Raw genomic sequence first — 23662 nt, 5'->3', positions numbered from 1 at the left:
CTTACGCCATTGAACCCACAGAGACAAATTCTCAGTTAACTTAAGCCTCAGTTATACTCAGCTCAGCAGAGCAGCATTGATTTACCTCAAATGAGAGTTTACACATTGTAATTTCAAATATTTCCCCTGGTACAGAGTAGGCAAAGATACAAATTCATAAGTATACGGCAGAATTTGGTATCTGGCCAGCTTTTTAACCCCATTTAAAAACATAGAGTAACTCTATAAATTCTTATGCATCTGCTACACCAGAGGGGTCTAAGTTAAAAATCAATAAATTGAGCACAGAGAGCAACATTTGCAAGATAAAAGAAATATAACATAGGCATTAAAACCCAACCCAACCCAAACCAAACCAAAAAAGCCAAGATGTGTCAGTTACTGTGTAGGGCAAGCTTACCTGTCAGTGCTTTTCCTCACACTGTGGTGGTTTGAATCATTTTGCAGCCAGCAAAATGACTTTAAAATAGAGATTAATGTAAAGGAATAGACAACTGAGCTAAAACACAAGCTGGATGCAAGGTCTGTATGAGTCAAGTTTACACCTTGCACTTCTGTAGGGGAGAACAACCTGTTTTGTCTGGGTAGCACTGACCACACTGTGGGTACTTGGCATGGTATAAGCTCAAGGAGCGAACATGAGAAATTCACTCCATATCCATTTATCTCTGAAACAAGTTCCTGCTGCCCTCCATGTTCACAATTAGGGCACTAATGAGCATCCCACGCCATCTTTCTCTCCCTTTTATAAAAAAATATTACTGCTTCTATCAACAGTGACTTTCCCAGCAACTTGAACTAAATGCTTGTTATTTCAGATACCAATTAAACCATATAAGAGCTCTATTAAATTAATCAACAACAAAGTAATTCTCCCTGACATGATGAGAAAGTTCCAAAGTTCTTAACTCAATAGAACCAAAATGGCTGGATTTCAAAAAACAGGAACTGATTCTTGCCCACTGTAAAAGCTGTTTTTCTTTTGGCCTCAGTCCTAATTCTGCCATGTACAACAGCTGAGGATATTTTGTGTGGTAACAGATTTACAGATCCAGTTTTCCCAGCTCTTTCTGGAACCTCCATGCTCCCTCCCACCACATCTTTGTAGACACTGAGCCTGGTAAATGCTGGAGAACTGCAGTCAGGAATTTCATGTTGTTCAGGAATTACACTCACTGTACTCCCATGTTTTTCAAGATCCTAGTCCATCCATATTGCATCTTATATACATATGGTGGGACTGTGAGACATAGCTGAGATCTGACTGGAAGACCTGTCCTGAATCACCATTGCTAAGGGAAAAGCCACCACACTGATCTCCTTTCTTTCCAGTTATTTATTTTATCCAGTAAATATTATGTTTCCTTGTTTTTAAAAGTTGTTTTATGAACATTTGGTTTGTGGTTTCCACATTCATGCTAAAGCATAACATTATGTTGCACATCTATCTGCTAAAAGCTGCTTTTAAGAATAAACTTCCAGCTGTAAATGGATTCCATCAGCTAACCCCTTTCCCTGCACCAGTGTCTGGCATGATAGCCATGAAGCAGAGCTGCACAGAGCAGTACAACTGGAACACTGCACAACTATACAATAACCAGACAGATTGTAAGAATGATAAATAAGGCTTCTAGCAGATGGAAGCTTTTTCCTACTTGCCATTTTGGGAACTGTAAAAAGCACAGCAGCAAGACTTGGTTCAGCTGTCACTAACAACCTTTGAAAAAAGGTGCTTACAACCCCTGGGAAAAAGTCAGGGTGCTCTATGACCTTTTGCAAGTATGATTTATTGACATCCAACTAAATTGGTTACAGAGACAAAAATAATAAATCAAATTGTGCATCAAGGTGCTCAACATTATAAATTTTTGGAGTAAGTGAAGCAAAAACTGGGAATGGTCCTGATTACAGAAAGATTTCCTAAAAATCTGAAAGTCAGTGATCATTCTAATGTATAAGATATCATTCCTTATTCTGAAATCACTAATGCTCTATCAAAACAAACAACAAATTCAGCATTTAGCAGCTTTGTGTAATACGTCATACAGGTGGCATGTTTTTCCAATACTGGAACTAATAAAATACTGTTAACACAGATACAAGACTGCCTGATTCTCGGGAATACCAACCATCTCCAAGGTGTGGAGTTAAAGGAGTTCATCATCTCTTGTGGATCAACCTCCGAAACATTCTCATAAGCTTTAATACAGTTTTGTTTTATACAACAAAAACACCAAATCCACTATTTATATAAAAAAATGAACCGCTTAAATAAATCTTTAACATATGGCAACTATTTATGTTGAAAATTTCTCTTATTGCTTTCAAAAGCTGCAGAAAGAACAGTATCTAAGAACGGAGGAGTACAATAATACATTTGGTGATAAGTTACAGTGTTTACTAAGTTTCAACAGATAAGCAAGATAATGTGCAGTTTCTTATGAACCCACAGTTGCTGGAGTAAGTTGCATCCACCAGTAGCTAGAAAATAGAAAGAATGAATTAGTGAATACTGTGAATTTTATTTATAATAAGCATAATCCATGAATGAAAACACACTCAACCAAAAAAACCATTTTATTTTTATGTCACTCCTTTGCATAGCACCATCTGATTCTAGCCCTTGCAAGATGTATTCAGATATGTGGAGAAGCTGGATTTCATCCTTCTCTCTAGCATATATGCACTGTGGGCCAAGTTTTGCACTCCTCTTCACCTTGCCCCTTCTGAGCTGTATACCAAAAAAATGCTGCATTGAACTAAGTAAGATATGCCAAAAGTTTCCTGCTCTGCCAAGCTGATCATTTGGAGAGACAACACAAGAGACTCACACAAAAGCAGGTGCAAGGACACTAATAACTAGGAGTATGCTGAGCAGTATAGCTGCACTTTTCCCCAGCACACTACCCTTACCAAGTCTGATTCCAGAGTGTAAGTGGGAAGAAAGTCTTGTTCTCAGTCGAGGAAAAGATACAGAAGTAGGCCACAATGTTTACGGGGAGAGATTTTAACTATGGTTTGAGGCATGATTTATCATTTAAAAGCTTTTTAGAATGGACTGTTTTCCTATTCAGAGATTTTTTTTAATAAAAACAGGACATTGAATAAGGACTTGAAGACATAAGGGACCACATAGAAAACCTAAACAGGATTGTAAACACCTGAGGGAAAGTAAGGGGCATGGAAAGGGGTGAGGTCTTTGTTAGGCTGGGGTTTTGGAAGGGGTTGGTTTGTTTGTTTTGAGACCAGCACTTGACCTTTGTGCAACCTGAAAGCTGGTTGGGCCCTGGTTCTGGCTCCATGAATGGTGTTCCTTTTTGCACAGTGATCTGGATTCAACACTAAACTAGCAGACAGTAAGGGGACTGTGTTTGCAACCACTACATCCTTTAGGAGCCAGGTTTTAAAAGAAAGCAGCAATCTTGGAAAACTGATTGGTGGAAGAACAGATCTCTGGGATGTTTCCTTTTCAGAATTTGGGTTTGTTTTGGTCTTCCTTCCAGGCATCTAGTTTTCTGAGCGCTTTATAAAGAATCTAAGTCCAGACTGCTAGATCTGTATTTTAAAAAGCATCTAAAAGAAGTAGATCGGTGCTGGCAAACTAACACATCAAGCATACCTTAGAGAACAGAGATTCAGAAAGGAATGCAATTATTTATGGTGCATTCCAGTTCCACTTGGTCTAAAGGGCACTTTATGCTACCTGGAGTCGCCTCCTGAACCAGTGATGCTGTTTCATAATTCCAAATTTACATTGTACCAAAATCAGAAACTAAGCATCTAGCCTGCAGATCTGGAAGTAGAGCTGTGAGTTTCTGTTCCTATGAACACTATTTCCCTGGACTTTTTTTTCTTTCTATGCTTTGTAATTTGCAAACTGAGCCAGTGTTTTAACACCGAAAGGCCTGAACTGCTACATTACTTTGACATAAGTTTGCAGTGAAGGTTTTACCTTATGAACAGACACACAAAGAAAGGAAGAGCTGGATGAATTCTTCTCAAACTGACCTCCAAGATCATATTAAGTGATGGTTATAAAGTCATGAAATAAGAGAGCTATAACAGCAGGCAACGGCCATCAGGAAATTTTAAGACTGATCCATTGAACTAACACAGCATGGGGATCACTTCTGTGTATGAAAAGTAGCAGTTAAGTTGCTTCGTGCATTCTCTTTACCATTCAGGGTAGAAATAGTGGGAAAGAAGTCCCCCAGTGTCAGTTATTAAAAACAACTTGTCTTAATTATATTGCAGAACACTAAAATAAATTTGGTATCCATCAACACAGCTGAAGTTTTGGGGAAGAAACTTACCAGAATTTGATATTTTACCAAGAATAACTTTATAGAATATATTACGGTTTGTGAATGATGAATATATTTTTATGCGGAAATACACAGAAGTAACATCAAGACAATTTCCTTCCACTTCTTAATATACAGTTGACAGAAGTTTAGTAACTAAACCCAATTATTTAATAAAAAAGTAAGCAGGGAAAACTATACTGCTGTTGGAAACGCAGGGTCAGAGGATCATTGACAACTGGTTACATCGTTCTTGCAGGTGTGTATTAGAGATTTTAAAAAGGATCTATTACTTGTTCAATGATTTTGCTTCATGCATTTAAGAAATGCCCTAGATTATTCTCAGGCATTGTTTTTCTGAAGATGATATTAAAATTCTTCAGTTTACCTTCTTGATATGGAAATTTTGATAAAGAAAATTTTATATAAGGCACTGCTCAGCCCAATGCTTCTTGTGATCAATCCCATGTATTTTAGACAGTTTAGATTGTAAGATAGAAGGCAACACTTCCAGTCTGATTTCTCAAAAATCATGAATCAAATAATGAGATTTGTTCTGTTTAACACCTGCTGCTTTTAATGCATTACAACTTCTAACTTTGCCTTTTGGCCTCTAATTCTTTAATTTTAGATGCTATCAAATATTAGGTCATATGACAAAGTATGGGGGAATCCTCTCCACACACAGAATATACAAACCCAACAATATATTCAGATATATAACTGATATATATGCAGATCAGTCAGTATCACAGTAGTTGCCAAATATGACAATGAGCAAGCTTAATATATCCTCCATAAATTTTGCTCCTTTGCCTAGAAGCTTTTTTTTTTATTTCTGCTACCCTCTTTTGTTGTTAAATGAATGTTATTTTTAGTATAAATGGTAATTACCAACAGCAAAGATAACTACAATTAACCACTCCAATCGATGCCAAGTTTTCACAGTTAATACAAGGATAAAATACAGGAAGGGAACAAGTTATGACAAGAATCTCATTTTCCTTGAAAAGCCAAACAGCCCCCAAAGGTTAAGATTTCCTTTGGAATCAAAGCCCAGATTTTGTCTTCATATAAATGGGAACCTTGCCTTGTTGTAAGCTGTTGGCATGGTAGTCAAGTCTTAAAAAGACATATTAAATATAAATAATTATGCTAACTTCTTTGGTAATAAATTACAGAAATTATAGAGAGGCAGAGTTCCTGGGCAAAGTCAAAAATAGTGAAAAAGCATTCACCTGCCTCTGAGACAATGAGGCTTCAAGGTAACAGAAAGAAAATTCAAATATACATCTAATCTGACATTACAGATTTTGTTTAAAATGGAAAACCTTCATAGTTTTTCCTTCATCTTACATATACTACATGAATCCATTTTTAATGGGTTTTCTCTAGGACAATGCAGCACAGTTGCAGTAAAGTGCAAGCTTTTCTAAGCTACTAGTCTGTCTGCCTAGGAGTCTACCTTATCCCTGCCACATCCAAGTGTTCCAGTCATAAGCCAGTTTAACATGCCAGCTTTTGTATTTGTTTCATGCCATTACAGTGGCATGGAGGAAAAATAAAAGGGGGTGGTGACAGGATATAGACCTATCACATGGAAACTGCATTGTTGCCAGAGTCACAGACACACAGAACAGACTTGAAGAATCATGGATCAGGCTTGAGTTGCAGATAGGTGGGAATGCAAATTATTCTGTTAATGACTGTGACATTGTGATTTGATGGAAAAAAACCAAAAAAATACTGCCCATCTCTGTAATATTCATTCAAAAGTGCTACATTTTTTTCCTGTTCAATTTCTGACCTATGGTTTAGTAGCTTCACAAATCAAGCCATACATATAAAATTATAGGAAAGGGATGCAATTGATTTAGTGCAAGACACTTCAATATTTATCTGAAAATAACAAACAAACAGAGGAAGATCAAAGACTCCATACACTTCTCCATAAGGCAGATGGTAGTTTTTTAAATATAAGATCTAAAATATGTTGTTTATTTCTTAAGAGGTAGAAAATATCAAAATACTAGGAAAAAATTTCTAGCTTAAAACAATCAGTTTGCTTACTTTTTAAAAAGTCTTACTGTTGCAATTTTTAGGTTAATAAAAACAAATGAAGCTATGGAAGCACAGGATTTCGTGCTCTGTATAGATTTCACTTACTGGAAAGAGAGAGAGCTTCTTCATCTACTCAGTGCTCAAGCAGTATATACAATAATCTCCTCCTCTTGCCCTGTTAGGGGCTATAAATTTGAAGTGGAAATTTTTCCCAGTGGAAAATTTTGGCGATTCCTGAATTTCTAGCACTACATTTAACCTGGTACAATTTATGTATAAGGCAGTAGAACCACTGACGCAAGCTCAGAACTACCTCTTCCATAATACTAAGAAGAAAGTTATTAGAAACAAAAGCTTATTTAAATCTTTTCTACAGGCAGCAAAAGATCATATTCAGATTCCAGCACCAGCTGGTAATCTTGTTTTAGCAAGTTATACCTGCCCAGAGACAGCTGAACTACTCATTGCACTGTGGAATCCAACCTACAGTTTGAGTTACTAAGGCTTGCACTCTGATTCCTCAGCACAGCTAGGAGATGCTGATGCTACTGCCTCCAATGCAATTTAATAAGGCATAAGTTAACTCACAGCTGATGTTATTACACATTGAAAAAGTAGTGTAAAAGCTCCTCTTTTCCCTCTCACTGTTTACATTCAGGACTATTTATTAAATATTTTATAAAAAGAAGTTAGGGTATTTATACATTCAAACAATCATTGCAATAGTCGAGTAAAGGAAACAAATTAATTATGAGATTCTAACTTAAGCACAATTTTGAAGATATGCACATTTGCACACATACACACACCCCACACATATACTATGTGTGTGTGTGTGTATATATATATATGTGTATATATAGATATATATAGTTATATTTTACATATATGTCTTTTGAATCAGATCCAAGAATACAGCACAGAATATCTTCACTTAGCTCCTCTTTCACCAGAGGACAGGATTGTCCAGTTTGGAAAAACCAGGTTCTTTTCTAAGGTCCATGTAGGTTCCATTGCTCACCCAGGAGTCATCATTGGATTTCCTGTCAAAGGTTAAATAAATATCTTAAAAGTAAAGCTTATATTTTCCATATATATGCTGTGTAATGCAGTGTAGTACTATGCACAGATACCCAATCCAGCCCATGAACCAGGTGCAGTGCAACTCACTACAGCCTGCAAACAAGCCAGTATAGCATGAAGAGTCAAACAGGTATGTCTGCACATTGAGAGATGCACCTCAATAACCCACTATTCACTTTCACTGTTATATGTCTGTGCTTGGTACTTAAAACTACAGCCCAGGTTTATTTCATGGTCTCAAAAGCAGCTTTGAGGGGAAACTTGACTTCTACCTGTCCAAAGATGGCTCACCATGTTTATTGCATAAAGAGAGCCTATAGCTCTCAGTCAAGAGCCAAAAAATGTCTGCTTTCAATCTAGTGCACAACATGTTTGGCACAATCGCTAATTATTCTTTTAAGTAAATCAAGGCTTGTGGCAGAGAGAAATCACTATTGAAAAGCCAAATGCATTAATTTATATCTGCTCTAATACTTTTGCTATATAGTAATTAAATTCTTTATTCCACTATTCAAATCTACAGCACAAAACTCCGTTTTCAAATCCTCATTGTAAGGATTCAAATGCTGATCCTTATTCACAATTCTCATTGTGAATATACAATCACAAAGTATTAGACTGCCTCTATCCTGCTGAAAGTAATATTTGCTTCTCTTTAGTAGGTGTGATTGGCAAATGATGAGTTAGCTCACCAGCTTATCAGATATCTAGTGGTCTGAACCATTCTCTTTTTGCACCTATTTATACCTATTATAAACATTTCTGTGTTCCTCAGAAGTACAGTTTATATCTATTCAGAAAAAATAGAATCCCAATCTGTTAACTGTGATACATAGGCCCATACAGCATTCACCTTGGCTCCAACTCTTTCACTGCAGAAGAAGAGAGAAGTTGGAGGGCAAAAGACCACATCCCCACTGGCATTCATTTTTGTCTTTCAGTGGCTGAAGTCTCCTGTTTAATTAATTTACAACAGGAAGAGATAAAGTGCCCTCAGAATGATAATTCTCTCCCCATAAAATAGGGGAAACCTGTTTGAAAACAGCACTGGAAATGAAAGGCTCCAACTCAGCACACTTCTGCACCAGGCAATCCCACTGAATTTAACTGAAGTTCAGCAGAGATAATTAAGATAAATCCAGCTATTTCACCTCGTTTGAAAGAATCAAAGATTCTGTCAGTCAGGCAGATTCAAATGTAGACTAAGTATCAATCGCCATCAAGGCAAAAAAATTAAAAAGAAATTCAAGGATGCACTAATGAAAAAGTAATATCTAATTCTGAGTTTTAACTAAGTCTGGAGTATGCTACATCACCAAAGTGTAAAAAAACGAGTATCTAGAAGAAACCTGGAAAAAACTGGAGCCTGCTCCATGATAATTCATAATCAGATCTATAATTAGGAATTTCAATAAATGATAGCATATGCTAAATATTATACAGTACCTGAAAAATCTAGGTTGATGCTCTAGATTGTTTTCTTCTAGCACCTTCCGTCGTTCTCTCTGTAGCTGCTCAATCCTCTGCTTTTGTATTTCAGCTCCTTCAATATTCCCTTCCTCTAGAAACCTGTAGCAGCAGCAATACAAGACACAATTGGTGTTCCTCTCCTCCATTTTATGGCAGGTAGTTCACAGTGTTTCAAAGGCAAACAGCTACATCTGCAGACAACTACACTACCAAAAAGCACTTAAGGAAAACTAACTCAAAATAGTCTGAGTTTAGGCCAAAGCGAGTGTATGGAAGATTAAGAACAATTTAAGGAAGATATTTAAAACTTTTTACCTTTGGTCTGGTCTAAAACGTGTATCAGTGGATGGGAGTAATGACTTAGTTTGAAGGTCCAATTCATTTAACTCCAGTGCAAATTGAGTAAATCCATACCATTGTTCATAATCTTTAGGCATTGGATCTACAGAAGAAAAGAGTACATTCAGAATTCCAAGTAAATGTTATTATCTTTTGAATAAAATTTCCAAGCTCCCTTCAGTCATTTGTTTACCCTTGATCCTCAGCCTCAGTTCTGCGGGAACAAGAGGTTTTTAATAATGTAACAAAAGAGAACATCTCCCTTGATAATTGCTCTGCAACAAGACAGATTTCTGTTCTCTCAGCTGAATCAGAGCACAACTGTGATGAAGGCCATACTATTATCATAGTGCTTTTTCAAACTACAGTAGACAAAATCCCACGAGTCTGGGAGGAGTTCAGTTATGGCTGTCATTACAGAACTGAGCTTTGTGGGCTATCCTCCAATGTTTAACACATGAGATACATGACACTTCTTTATACAAGCAGTGGAGGGGTTTGTTCCTTTTTTTTTTTATTTCCCTCCTGTTAGAGTCCTCAATACCTACTTCATGCCCAAATACGAAAATGAGGGAGAATGGAGAAAATGCAGGAAGCCACAGGATCTCCATATTATTTAAATGATGTTCTTCTCATCTAAATTATAAATGCTTGACAAAAATCTAATATTTTACAGAGAAATAAAAAGAAATTGAGGCCTAGTAAAGAAATAAAAACAGTAAGCTCCTTCTCAAGCAGATCTCAGTTCCTGTACAACAGCTGTTCTGATCACTAACTTGCTCTCCATATGCAGTTTGAAGATGAAGTTGTTCCACAGTATAAACTTTCATGCCACTTCCCAAAGAGTCGATGCACAACTTTCCCAGCTTTATCCATGACACTGCCTTCAATCTCATGTGCATTTGGATTCCAGTACTTCGCCTAGAATTAAAAGGAACAAGGGAAAAAAGGTGCATAAGAGCTCAAGTGTGGTTCATTTTGCCATGCCAGTAGCACCATGCTGTAGAGCAGTTTTCTGAAATTAAAACTATTAATTTAGGTGTGCATTAAAATATCATATGCAAACAACTGCTGTTATTACTATTAATCAGCTTATTAAAATACTAACATTGAGAATCGTATTTATGTGGTTTAACTTTTTTAGGGACAGTACTATGCAAAGCATAGCTGATCTTGAATTTTGCCCAATGACAGTTGACATGGACTCACGACTTAGTTATCTACATCTTCCCCAAATTTGCAGAAGAGGAAGAGAAGGAACTGATACTTTAATCTTCCATTTAGACAATTTACAGTATCAAAAGCGTGAGATTTGTAGGCTCTCAGTCTTTAAAATTTGAACTCTAAACATCTACTGCAGCTCTGAAACTACATTACAGTATTTTCAAATAAGTGTTTGAAAAAAATAATCACCCTAATGCTTCTTAGAAAGCACTAGATATTCAGGAAAACAAATAAGAAAACTTTCCTCCTGCTGCTGAGCACCATGGTGCATAGGTACACTGAAGTAATTCCTTGTATCTGTATGGTCTGTTCTGTGTAAAGCACAGCCTTTCTCCAGCAATCAGAAATGCAGGTTAAGGTAAGTCTCCTAGCATGCTTTGCAAAACTATTTCTCAGGTTAGAAATTTTAGCACTGCTTTGTATTTTCATCGATTTCCTTTATTAAGAAGAAGAAGAAGACATCTATTACCAAAACCCAAATTTGATTTCAGTTCTAAGGACAATTCCTGAAGAAGTTGTATCTTGAGGCCTTGTAGTGAAGAAAAAGCTTTGAGTAACACCATAACCTACAGCTTTTGAATGAATACAACCACAGCACATGCCAGTGGGTTAGCAGGAGGCATGTGGTAAACCACTGTCAGTAGACAGCTTGTACCTATGTCTCCCAGCAAACTGAGAGTAAGTTTTCCATGATATTTCTTCCTTTCCTTTCTCCATACTTTTCCCTAATGCCAGTGAAATCACCTGAGAAAGCTATTGTTTCTCTTTCTTGTCTGGCTCTGCCTAGTAAATGGCAATTCCTTCAGAGTTAAAGTTGTTCAGAATCACAAGTAATTACAGCTTGTAAACAGTAGTACTGAGCTTCATCAGAGAGCATATCCACCCACTGCTCTGTCTGTTAGAAAAGACACTGCCAACATTGCTGTGGTTACCTTTATGAAAGTCAGTTTGCAGTGGCAAGTGTCATCATTAAGATTTTTGATGATGATCTCTCCATAGTGTTCAATCCATCTCTGCCCACTTAAGATGTTATGGATGCAAGATGTCACCTTGTTCCATGCAAAATGGTCTTTAAAACTGTAAGGAGAAATACACACAAGAAAAATCATGTGTCATGTTCAAATGAGCTCATAAACTTGTGAAAATATTTGCAGAAAACTTGATCAAAGAAACTCAAAATACATTTTTTTTTCCTGGAATGCCTCATTTTCTTGTTCCACACCTTCTCAAAACAAACCCTATGACAGCAATCCTTCCCCAACAAAACCTTTTTTGCATCTGCTATAAACTTTGGTCTTGAATTCAGATTTCTCTCAATTTACTTATCCTTCTTTACCAGTTTTAAGTTTCCAAAAGAAATCTTTCTAATGGCTTCTACTGTCTGAAATGCCCATTTCACAGCTTGTAACACAGTGACAACGGAAAACACAAGGACATGGGCCACCAGAGTCATCTGACAACTTAGTGAGTGGGATGAGCTTGGCTCAAGCTCTCAAGGCTGAGCCTATGTTTTTGCTTTAGGCAAGAGCAAAACTTCTCACCAGCTACTTCAAGATGCAGTTGCACACTGGAAGATAGCAGACAGGGAGAGATGAACACATGCCAATAAGGTAACACAACATTCTACCTTTTATTAAAGAAGTAGGTGTTCTTATAAAACAGCTTTATAAAACATCGAGGAAAGTTTCATGAAGACATATTCTACAATTTGTTCTGGGTACGAATGGCCAAGCCACTACTGGTAAGGTAAAGGATAAACTTAGAAAGCACCAGTTTCCCCATAGCAACTGCTTCACACACATTCCATGGAGATATTGGAATCTGTCCTTACCTCCTGTTCATCCCTTGCTTTCACTTACTGCTTTATAAGAGCACACACACAAAGACAGTTTTTACAGACCAGCAGATACGTGACCAATTCACCCCACAGTAACTTGTGGCATGCAGGTCACATGGTCTATCACAAATGCTAAAAAACTGTAATTGCTCCAAAATTAACCTTAATACTAATGCTTAATTTTTCCCTATAGCCTTAGCACCTTTTCTGTACCTAATTCCATATCAAATACACAGGGATAGAAACCAGCACATGGAGATCACATATAAATCAAATTGTTTTCTAGTTCATCAGCCCATTATGAGTTCTAATATTAGTTATCTTGCTTCTGAACCCTCATTCACATCCTAAAAACCTTTCATTCCACAACTTAGGCTAGCTGCTATGAACATAACATGGTTTATACATTATCTTTTGGATATCATCTTATGATATCACAATTTTATCCACTTAAAGAAAAATTCATGCTTAGTCCCTTAGTTTGATGAGTGCTACGTTCTTGAACTATTTTAATTCCTTTTTTTTAAACTGGTAAAATAATTAATTTTGTACTCTTTCTTTGGAAAGCAGATTTAATTGGAACATTACTCAACCTTTAGATCTCTGGTTCTGCAAACATGATAGATATAGGCCAAATTTTAAGGGATTTTAATTGTTGATCAATAATGGGCAGTTTGACAAGCCAGCATAGGAACATTGCAGATTTTTATTAAAAAAACCCAACCAAACAAAACCACAAACAAAACAAAACAAAAAACTATACTCAACGCTTAACTACAGTGGTCGCTTACTTCCTTGGATAATAAATACCAGATATGTAACTGGTTCTATTTATCACCTACAATAATTATTTCTGCAGTGGTGATGGCTGTTGACCTCACCTACAGTCCAGGACCCCATGGTGTCAAGGTCCATACAAATATAGGTACAAAGACAGGAACAACAACAACATCCATTCCCCCAAACGCATATTCAAGCAAAATAATTTGTAGCTTCCTCTACCAAGCAGTTTTCCTCTGTGACTTTAAAATGTATAAAGGTTGAAATTCAACTGAAGTATGAAAATACCAACTTTTCTTTTTTCAAGGCACACAGTAGTGATTTTTTTTTCAATGTTTGTTATAACTTTTGGAAGAGTTAGTGCTTCTGATTTATGCTTCTGGTTTTGGTTTGGTGGGGTTCTTCTTCCCCTTTTCCCCCTTTTCTTTTTAAATTAAATCATAGTCACCAGTTCTTCTAAAAGTCTAACAAAGCACAGCAGAGCTTGTTTTCATCTGGATAAATGTGGCTTCAGCGTGTGCAAGCACATCTGTGCCTATGTGTGAACAGCAATGCACAACTGCAGCACTTACGCTGGAAGAGTTACATGTGTTGTACCAACTGGAACAATTTCCATGGACTTTCCCCAGAATTTGTTTTTCCATCTTACATCTGAGACGGGAAGAAGAAAAAATAAAAGATAGGTTTAGTCATAGGCATGGATGAATCAGTCTGTTCCTGAGTTCTATTTTATTGTCAAGAAATTCAAAATAACAAAGTGCAACGTAAGTGCTCAAAGAATGCTGCGGACCTTCGAACATTGGTTGTTGGGTTTTTTGTTGTTTGCTTGTTTTGTTTGATTTTCATTATATTATTATTAAAATAGCAAAGTAACAGATGTTTAAAGTCCTCTCAAAAACTTTTTCAAAAGAAAGGAATTTGAAAAGCTATAGGCAGCATATACTTGTCTACAATTCAGTTGTTAGTGAATGAATGCAGACATTTTCAAAAACAAAAGCAGAATCACAAAATTACAGAGGGATTTAGTCTAACTTCCTCTGTAAGTTTAACTGTCCTTTTAAAATCTTGACTGAATCACAGAAAGACGTCCAAGTCACATCATTTCTTAAAAAAAACCCCAAAAGATAAGAAAACTCAATGCAAGTTTAACCAAATTTATTGAGCAAAAACACCTGGAGGAGAAAGAAACATAGAGAAGCATGGCAAAAGGGGTTTAGAGTTAAACTGGGCTAGATAATCAGATAGTAACTTCCATAATAACTTCAGAGCTCAGGGGAATAGTACCTTTCCTATATCAGACACCAGGAACTCCATTTCCTACACAATCTGAAAAAGAGGGGAAAATTCAACTCTAGTCTCAAAAAGATGTTAGTTCTAGCATAAGGAAAATGAAACACTGTTTCCCGTGCAATTCTAGGGGGAAGCTGTTATGGTGGCTGTGAGATAGATGCTCAAACCACAATTAGGAGATTACATATCTGCCAAGTATATATGTACAAGTGATGACTGAACCACACCAAGCTGACTACCATTGCAAAGACTGGAATGGGACATAAGGCAGAATGGAAAAAAAATTGAACCTTTTCTTATCAGTTGAGAGAAGGACCTTTTGGGTTTCTTTCTGTTTTGAAGTTTGATGCTTAGTCAGCATCTTCAGTGACAGCGATTCTGTTGTGATTCCTACACCGCCCTATAACAGGCCCAACACTACCTAGAGTATGACATTGTTGAGCTGAATTCTGTACTAGCTTTCTCTCTTCTGCAGTGGGATGGAAGAGAAAGAAGAAACCAGCAAACCCTGCTGAGTTTAACAGTTTAAATGCATTACCAGACTGTTTCACATTCTATGTTCTCACAGATGGCAAAGCTGTCCCACAGTGATCAGTATGTGGGAGACATCTTGGGAACCAGTGTGCAACTTGATCATGCAAGAATTTTACGACAGCAGAGAAAAGCAAAGTGTTATTTCAAAGATATGCTCAGACTAATTCAGGCACAGATGTTGTAATAGCTGGAACTTAATTTCCATTGCTCATGTGTCGACACTGCTTTGCAGAGTCAGCTTCCTAAGTCATGAAAAGCTACTTCCAAAATATCTGTCAGAACTCAGTCTTCTAGTTCACTAGAAATGATCAAGAGATTTATTGATATTGAAACACATGAACTAAGGTCTGTTTCTGGTGGGATGACAGCACTACTCTGGCAATGTTGCTGAGTACTATCTCCTTTTCAGCTGAGAAGGTAATACAGCAAGTGAAAAGATCTTTGCATACAGAAAGAACTAAACTCACTGACAAGCTGCCTTTATGATTAACTTGATGTCAATCTTTCTACACATAAGTTAATATAACCCCATTACAAGAGGTCACAGCATTTAAAAATTGCCTTTGCTATGGAAAAAAGTCACTGTCTAGACCTCCTGTAAGCTCAGCTAGCCGCATTCAAAAACATAACAAACAAGAAAACCTAAACCCTACTGTACCCTGATCGATTCTCAAGTGCTCATCAAGACCAAATCTCAGACTCTTTCTCATTAAACAGATTCTCAGCTCTCATTATTACAGCAGACCTTTTTTCTCTAAACGGAAGTGTTAAAATATTTGAGTGATAACAGTTGTCAAGATTTGTTAAACAAATCAGTCTCATCTATTTTTATTAAGACAGGCTGCTATCTAGTCTTATTTATACAGTATTCAGTTACTGAATATATTTTTGGTCATCTTAGCTTTTTGGCTAACAAAAGGATTCTTGTGTCTCTGTATTTGCTTACAAAGCAAAGAATTACATGGAATAATAAAACTCAGGCTAATGGGTTCCAATTTCTGTTCTTTATGGCTACATCTGTAATAACTATAATCAAGTCAGCAGAGTCAATCATAAAAAAAAAGATTATAATATGGCTACATTGTGAATTGACAAACCTCTAGGTGAAGGATTTTAACTGAGTTAAAAGGCATAGTTATGTTTTGTGTACACTCCAAAATTATCTAACCACACAAGGTACTATTACTGGCTGACATCTTCACCAGCATTACACAGCAAACAAAGCTTCAACACACGTCTTTTGAAACAATGTTAGGAGTTACACAGCACAAAATCTTACATACTGTAATAATGCCAGCATGTAAATGTATTTTCCCTTGCTGTTAAGCCCATTTTTGAGAATTACTTTCAGAACAGGTTTACAAGATTTGCCAAGGTTCAGGATTTAACTTGTAGGTTTTTTCATGCTGTCTTCTAGATTGTTTGTTTTATAAATAGCTTGAGGTACAATTCTTCTTTACTAAAAAAAAACACACACACATCCAAAACCCCCTGATTTTTAAGAACTGCAGACATTTTTACATTAAAAGAATAATCAATGTTATATATAAAAAACCAAATCAAGCCAAAACACTTTGAACTTTTTTATAATAGCAGAAAATCCAAGTAAGAAGCATGCAAGTAAGTATAGGTTAGCATTTCTTAAAAGCATGCTAATACACTTAAAGAAGGAATTTCAACTTTTCCTAATTTCTGCATATTTTGTGTTAGACATACGATGAAAATATTATGAACACTATAAAAGTAAATGAGAGACTGAAGAGTTACCTTGCCAAAAAGCAAAATTCACAGATTCAGCATGGCATGCAGAAATAGGTGGATGGTGACTGACCTAACAAGACATAAAAGGGGGGAAAAAAAAGATGAACATATTAACCCTTGAACTGTCATTTTGGTTTGTGTTTTTTGATGTTTTCCCCTTTCACTCCCATACGGCATTTACAATTTGAACATTTACTTTCCCTTTGCAGTTGTGCCCTGAAGGGGGAGGCAGTGAGATTAATAAGGTACTGAGGCTTAAGAAGCCTTGAAAGAAATGGGAAACACTTATTTTAAAAGGCCTGTGAATTTTGTTTGAATGAAAATCTAGCTATATATTTTATACATTGTTTGTAAGGTGATAATTAAATTTACCCTTAGGACCTCTTAATAGATTAAGCCACACTTTGAGCACACAGACAAATTAAAACAAACAAACAAAAAACCCACACACAACAAAGGGCCTAAAGCTTCTGTACAGTAAATAACCACAAATCCCTGACTATGAGGGAGGAGACAGCAATCAGCATCTCTGAGGGGGCCACAGGTGGAGAAATCAAGCCACAAAATTCCATCCAGCAACCCCTTCCACTGCAGTAGTGACACCCCAGGTGTTTCTACTGCAAAACTCTAACCACGTACACTGCATTTCATCAGCTTTGGGTGATGGCTGTACATGAATTAGGGCAACCACCAAAAGAGCAAAGCAAGGACTGAGAGTAAATAAACAAATACACAATGCAGACTATTCAAATGCAATAGTAAACAAAAAAACTGCACAAAGTGAAAGCAGCCACTACTCCTTGCCTTAGAATTCTCCCCTCTGGCTGAACACTAACAACAGATCAGGACCAGCGCTTTGATGCCTACAGTCCTTTGGGCAACTCTATTTTCAAGTCAAATTGCTATTTCCCACTATGAATTTAATTTCTTAACCACCTACATGGCTCAAATGCAGTTTTACTTTCTTCTTTGTTACTCACTTTGCAAATCCGTTATTGAGCATTTTTTCCACAGGCTTCCAGTTATTTATTGAAATCCTCTACTTGGTTTAAAAAGAAAGATAAAAGTACTAATTACTCTCAGCTATGGCCTAATCCACCAAGAGCATCACTCATTCTTACATACTGTACCTAGATTAACCCCAGATGTCACTATAATACATGGGTTAAACTTGGCTCTCACTTAAACTGTTATAATTCCAGAGTAAGGTCATGGTGCTAAGAGGAGTTATTCTAAACTCACTCTAGTAATAGATCAGAATCTTTGTTATTTTATACATTTTGTCTATTCTATGGATTACATATTATCCACACTAAAAAATTATGTATTGCATAAGCAATAAGCAACTGCTCCAGATGCAAAGAGAAATATTTAATACTTGCAGGCTGCATAAAATTTATTTCCTCCCTTCCTAATATTTATCTACCACATACTCTTACAGTAACTTTACCACTCTATAAACTCACGTCACTTATTTCACGTATTAGAACAATACAGTCCAAGCCTCTTCATGTATTAAAAATCCTGCTTATAAAAAGTAGCCTTCATACTGATTTATCCAAAATTCAGGTGAAAATTTCTCCTTTTAATTCAGTGTAACGTTAAGCTCAGTATCAACCATTTTCACCTTTGTTACTCCAATTTGATGTTACACTGGTAACTGCAGTGCTCTATACATGTAATCTTACTACTGAAGTAGCACAGTGAAGAACCAGATATACTGCTTGAACTTTAAATTTGATTCGTGCTTTGAATGTTTTTCTTTCTGTTGTTTTTTTTTTTTCCCTCTCCTTATTTTTGCTCTTGCTTGTGGCATTTCCTGAGACCAAGGAAACACCACAGAGCACTCCTTTTTGTCAGCTCTACAACATATTGTGCAAAATGCTGTACCTTCAGAGCTGGTCAAAAATACTTTCCATTTCATAAAGGCTCTTAGAAGTCTTTCTCTGATCAAATTTCTGGGTTGTACACCTCTGCACAATGCACTTTTTTTGTTATGTCTAGACAGAATTAGACACCTTTCAGTCATTCTTACTTTCCTAGGCACCAGATATTTAAGTTTTATACCTCTTTAACATATGCTTCAAGCTTAGCAATTTTGGTAACTTGGCTTGTTTAAATTTAATATTTTTCATCCATACTTAACAATTATTCTCCTACTGAGGAATTATCTTCATAAACACTCAGACCATGATGGGCTGTATACATCTTTCACCTACTCAGCTGTGGTACCAGATGTGAAAGGCTTAGCCTACAAAAGTATTTGTAGAGGAAGAAGAAATATTTATGGTGCCGTAGAAAATACTTGTGGTTGATTGACTCACACAAGGGATATATTTGTTATAAAAGATGATATTAAATAGCTGAAGATACAGTATTTGTAATGATCACACACAAAAGAAAATGGCAAGAATGTAAATGCTTGTTGCAGTACTGATCGGATTTCAGCATGAGGAATTGCACTCTACTTAACCAAGTTATCTAGTTACTGGAGCAGGCAGCCTGCCAGCCTTTGCTTCTTGAGTGTCAGCTGTTGGCTGTCACGTCCCATGCCAGACTTAGCAGACTTTCCTCAAAAAAACAATTTCCTTCATTTATAATTCAGCAACATCCCTTGATTTTTGCTGGGCTCAGGTTATGTAAAGTAATTTTGTATTTTGCTATTAATTCCAGGGGATTCCAGAAACACATTTAGAATGATGCAACGTATCAAGTAGCAATTCTAGGGGTTGCAGCATACAATACCTGTTCTGCAAAGAACTGGAAACCCTTATCTTCACGGATACATTCATAGGTTTCTCCAAGTACAGGATTAAATGGCTTACTTCCAGCTCGGTAGTAACTGGATGCATACGCAGAGACTGCAAATGCAGCTATATACACCTGGGAAGAACATGTTTTGCATTTTGATTAACTAATTTATGACAGAAATGAAAAAAAAAAGAAGTTATCCTAACATCAGATTCTGTATTTTTCCCATCATTTGCAAAACTATACACGTGCATGTCTCCTGCAAGTTAAGCCCTAGTTCACACATCAGAGAATTATTCAGTTTTCAGAGAGTCAGTCAACAGTCCAGGAATGGAATTATTAGTGTCAGACACTGTAAATCTCATCAATCGAAAAAAGCATTTCTGAAAAGTGTTTGAAACAGTTAAGCATTCTGCAACAGAGTTCAAAGCAGTAACCTTAAAAATCACTGTTAGATTTTGTATAATAACTGACTTTTATAGTTATAGTCTGTGATTCCATAGATCTACCAGCTATCCTTTATCTAAACATGGCACAGGAAGCATTGGATGAATTTTCACCAAGCTTGCTATTTCTAAGGCAGTTTGAATTAAATTATCTTTTATCTACTGTGTGCTATGACTTAATCATGAAACTGTTCTTGATTAGGACTGACACACAGGTAACCCAAGTCAGCTCAAGTACAATTCCTTCTAAACATGAGGGTTTAGAATTTGGGGTTGTTTCATTCAAGTCTTTTTTGTACTATTTTTCTGCTTTCATTTCCTTTTCCTCATCTTATGAAGGTGTAGATGTTCTCCTTTCACAGTTTCAGAAACCAAATCCACTTAAGAAAGTCTCTTTTATGAACTATTGCAATTACCATACAACATCCAGAGATAATTTTGCCTCAGGAATTTCTCAAAGGCAAAGATTACTCCTTTCTGATGTAATTTCCAGACGCTTGGGAAAAAGCTTCTTTTCGCTCCCCTATGAAAAACTACTGCTCATTTCCTTTTCCTGTTAGCATATGTTCTCAAGAGAACAAAAACTATGGACTGGAAAACCCCGGTGAACAGCCACACCCTGGGAACAAACCCTAAATTGTAACCCTTGAGACTGTCAGAATGAGGCAAGAGGCTTTTCAGAAAGTATTTGTAACGTGACTATTTACATTCATTTATAACCTTATTTTAAGATAGGATATATTGAGTTGAAAAAGCTTAATTCAGTTTATGGGAAAATCTTTATCTTCCTTTTCAGAGAATTTAGGGAGTTTCTAATCCTTTATTTATGGGCTTACATATTAAGTAGATCTTGTACACCTGGAAGCAGAACAACTGAAATGCATTTTTCTTTTGTTCTTTTCAAGTGCAGAATTCAAAGAGTTCTGCACTGGCAGAAGATGACACCATTATTGTACCCAACAATCGTATTGCCTGGTTTTGAGATCCTGAACATTTTGGATCAACCTCAAAACTTCAGAAAACCAGTTCATAAAAAATATTGAGCTCATTTATTTAATACAGAGATATCACAGTTTTGTAGGGCTGGAAGATCCAGCATCCTCTATGTACAAATGTGTTACCAGATCAGACACTCTTGAAAAAAGAGAAATTGTAGTTTTTATACTCAATCCTCTCCTCCCTTTTTGCTGTAAATTTTTAATCTTACAGAGCAAGAGTTGCAAAACAGAAGTAAGCTCCTTTTCTGTTTAAACTTGCAGAACAGCAAGGTACTTGAGAAAAGAGAGGCTTCCTGAAAAGGCAGCAGAAATGATGTAGAGGAGTCAAAAGCAGTGGCTATGTAAATATGTACAGGCACATATTTGGAGAGTTTGCCTCTCTCAGCTGAGAGAAACAGAAAAACGCAACCGAACATCTTCATTTCTTTAGCACTGCTTTTATATTTACTCTATTGCAATTATATTGAATGTTACCAAGTATTTGGAATAACATATTTACCATCCGTTCAAAGGGGTTCAGTGTGTGCGCTGCTTTATCCAGTAGTTCACTGTACTCCAGCTCCTCGCAGAGACGCTGGAGGGTGTTAAGTGGTTCATTTAATTCAACAGGCATGGCCACTTTGGAGAGATCCTTTCCAATGTTGTTTCTCAGGATATTCCATAGGCTGATGTTACTCGTATTAGGACATGGAGCTGGTAAACATGTTCTCCGTTTAGAATTGCATCCAATTCCACTTTCAGAAATACAGTCTGAAAAGGAAGTGGCAGAACAAGTCAATTCACACTTAGTTTCATCCCCCTTGCACACATACATTGAAATGCAACCATCTTTTCTTCTGTCAGAACTTCCTTCCACCCACAATTCATTCAAGTATTTCACTCATGGTTTGAAGATAGCCTGTTATAAAAATGACAAAATAAAGAACAGGATTTTATGTATTTTAACTGAGGTAAATGCCAGGTACAAAAGATGAGTAAAAAAATTACCTTCCTTTCCCTTAAAGGATGTAAGAAAAGACTCAGACTTTCCATTGAATTTGAAAGAGTAAATATTGTAACCATTTTATTTGTAACAGAGATGGATTCCTATCTGTTTGAGGGACATAAAACCTCCTTCCTTGATAGAGCTTCAATTAAATTGACACTTCTCAGAAGGCGAGATGTAACTTACAGATTTAGGGATAATAACAACTCCTACTGATCTTTTCCTACTTTTTTGAATACTCCTACCAGGGAAATTTACTGCACACAAATTTACATGCAGACTTTTCCACAGTGTTCCTATAGCATTTAAACTTTTTTAGTGACGTTAGCTTTGAGATACGCCCATACAGTGATGGAGAAATGATGTGTTTTAAAGGTGGAAAAGCTGAGGAAACTGTGGAGCTGTGGGTTTGCTAAAGATAAAAAAAATAAAAATACTTGAGTCAAGAGTCCTTGAAATGAAAATCTGAAGTCTGTGTTGCTACATCAAGGCCATTGGAACACGATAAACAGTTCTAAGTGTGCCATGAAATGATTTGTAGCAGGATCCAAATAGAGCTACAAGCTTCTGCAACAGGCACTAGTCTGAAGTGATTACATTGCTTAGCTGTACATCACTTTCATTTCAGAGAGGAATGTGTTTGCCACTACAGGAACATATTTTATCTTTACACATCCTTAGGAGCACCTAGTAAGCTGCTGCCTTAGAATCACTTTCTGTTTGGAGACCTTCGGGCATAGCCTCCGTCTGTCGACCCCCATCCTTTCCTGGCTTTCCTCACACAGCTTTGTCTCAAAGGAATTAAAACCACACTGGGCAGCACATCTCTTCTGTGCTGCACATGCCCAAAGCATCCCTGCCGTTAAAAAGCACAATTTCAAAAAGCATTTCTTCTGGCTGTTCCACTGACATAAGCATGGTGTCAGCAGTGCTTCCAGCAGTGACAGATAACCCCAAGGACAAGCTTCTCCGTGCCTGCTAGCCCACACCTCACATGGAGATTTTAAAGTGTAATCAGCAGCCTCAAAATTTTGAGAAAGAAGTTTCTGTCTTTCCTGCCACTTGCAAACTAGCAGTCCTAATAGCTTATGTGGCTGAGTTACTGTAAAAAGGACAGGTGAACTATTTGCAGTCCCTTGCCTGTATCTTTCTTTTTGCATAAAAATGGCATGGGCACTATGAATCAAAAAATCTATCTGAAACAATTATACTGTTGAGAATTAAAAGATTGGCTCCTATACTTCCCTATTGGAAGAATTTATTTAATATCAGAAGAGGCCAAAAACAAGGATGTTCCCTTAGATACCTCAGGAATGAGGAGATACCTGGAGAAGGAGGTAAATGCTAAAGATTTATCCTTGATTACAAAGGGATCCCAGAAATGAGATTCTGGTTACTAACTGACTTATTTACATATTCTGCAGTAGCCCATTAATTGGGGTAAAATGGTGAAAAAACAGAGTAGAGTAAGAACTAAGATATTCAGATACCAAATTTTCTATACACTGAAATTTGCCCACCCCCCATTACAGAAAAGCCTCTGCAGTTCTGGTTTGCAAGAGTTGTGACAAATAGACAGCATCAATACTTAAGGAGATTCATATATCTGACTTCCAGCTAGACTCGGTGACCTTTAAGGTCAAACTGGACCATTATCAACATCTGGTCTGACCTTCTACCTTACAGTGGTCAGAGGATTTTACCATAATCACACAATTTATGGTGCAGCTAAAGCCCTGTAGAAAAAAGACACTCAGCTTTCTATTAATGGCAGTGGCAGGCTGCCCAAAGCACAGAAA

At 36.8% G+C, this 23662-nt stretch overlaps 1 protein-coding gene across 2 annotated transcripts in view; it reads right to left on the bottom strand.

Moving 5' to 3' along the window:
* Window positions 1-916: 916 nt before the first annotated feature.
* The window catches only part of OSBPL3 (oxysterol binding protein like 3), a 50815-nt gene continuing 28069 nt past the window's right edge, over window positions 917-23662 (bottom strand). For both annotated transcript variants that reach the window (XM_018075817.2, XM_018075818.2), the window contains 9 exons: window positions 21378-21628; window positions 19429-19566; window positions 16690-16753; window positions 13671-13749; window positions 11414-11558; window positions 10034-10178; window positions 9234-9360; window positions 8895-9017; window positions 917-7408 (listed from right to left, as the gene is read on the bottom strand). In XM_018075817.2, the coding sequence (XP_017931306.1) occupies window positions 7312-7408; window positions 8895-9017; window positions 9234-9360; window positions 10034-10178; window positions 11414-11558; window positions 13671-13749; window positions 16690-16753; window positions 19429-19566; window positions 21378-21628 (1169 nt within the window). In that variant the 3' untranslated portion in view covers window positions 917-7311. The remainder of the gene's footprint in view (window positions 7409-8894; window positions 9018-9233; window positions 9361-10033; window positions 10179-11413; window positions 11559-13670; window positions 13750-16689; window positions 16754-19428; window positions 19567-21377; window positions 21629-23662) is intronic.

Source organism: Manacus vitellinus, unplaced genomic scaffold (assembly GCF_001715985.3).
Source record: "Manacus vitellinus isolate BGI_N305 unplaced genomic scaffold, ASM171598v3 scaffold_3_pilon, whole genome shotgun sequence".
Lineage (NCBI taxonomy): Eukaryota > Metazoa > Chordata > Aves > Passeriformes > Pipridae > Manacus > Manacus vitellinus.
Note: the sequence above shows the minus strand (reverse complement) of the source record. Positions and strands in the feature narration are given on the sequence as shown.